Source organism: Trichoplax adhaerens, genomic scaffold, assembly GCF_000150275.1.
Source record: "Trichoplax adhaerens TRIADscaffold_1089 genomic scaffold, whole genome shotgun sequence".
Classification (NCBI taxonomy): domain Eukaryota; kingdom Metazoa; phylum Placozoa; class Uniplacotomia; order Trichoplacea; family Trichoplacidae; genus Trichoplax; species Trichoplax adhaerens.
The window spans coordinates 1-786 of record NW_002061435.1 but is presented as its reverse complement, the minus strand read 5'-3'; the positions used below and the strand labels follow the sequence as shown (position 1 = coordinate 786).

The 786-nt window shown below is 32.7% G+C and overlaps 1 protein-coding gene across 1 annotated transcript; it reads left to right on the top strand.

Annotated features, from left to right (window-relative positions):
* Positions 1 to 402: 402 nt before the first annotated feature.
* On the top strand, positions 403 to 672 carry TRIADDRAFT_34788 (uncharacterized protein; the record flags this gene model as incomplete). Its single annotated transcript, XM_002118775.1, has 1 exon — positions 403 to 672. A coding segment is annotated over one exon (270 nt), but the record flags the coding sequence as incomplete, so codon positions are not given.
* Positions 673 to 786: the final 114 nt, after the last annotated feature.

The window sequence follows — 786 nt, the reverse complement described above, 5'->3', positions numbered from 1 at the left end:
TTCGTGTACGTGATAAGTTATCTAATATTTTAAAAAGTCACGTATATGTATATTTTACGCCTAGCTGTTAATGTCATAATTGTAGGATATTTAAAATCAAACATTTACTAAAATATTTCATAAACCAATTTTGCAGTAATTCAAAACACTTTGCGCATTTTACGTAGGTATTCTACTCATGATTATTTATGTTGCATCGCACTTCCAGTGGCTAAGCGGTACAGTCCACTCCCTGACCAACTCAGTTTATCAACATGTTCAAGCATATTATCGTATGATGCATTACGTATATTTATTTGGGCTATTGGGACAATATCAATCGTCGGAAATGCTATTTCAATTATACGGCACTCAATCGATATTTCTAAAGATCTACGCACTGTGAAAACTTTTTAAATTAATTTATCTATTGCTGATCTATTGATGGGATGTTACTTAATTATTACTGCGTCGGCTAATATTTGTTATGCCGGTCGTTATCCTGAAAATCTCGAACTTTGGCAGCGTAGTTGGGCATGTTTAACAGCTTCTTTTCTAATTGCGCTATCAAGTTTAATGTCAACATTTATTTTATTTTTCGTAACTCTAGATAGATATTTGTACTTAATCTATCCTTTCTCAGATAAACGTATATCCTATCCAGTAATACTTACCATTTTAATTTTGCTCTGATTAATTTCAGCAATCTACATAGGATTACCGGTGATTAATGGTATTAAACAACCTAAAATACTGCGCTTCCATGGAACCAATAGCGCGTGTATACCAGGAAATATGAAAACAGTT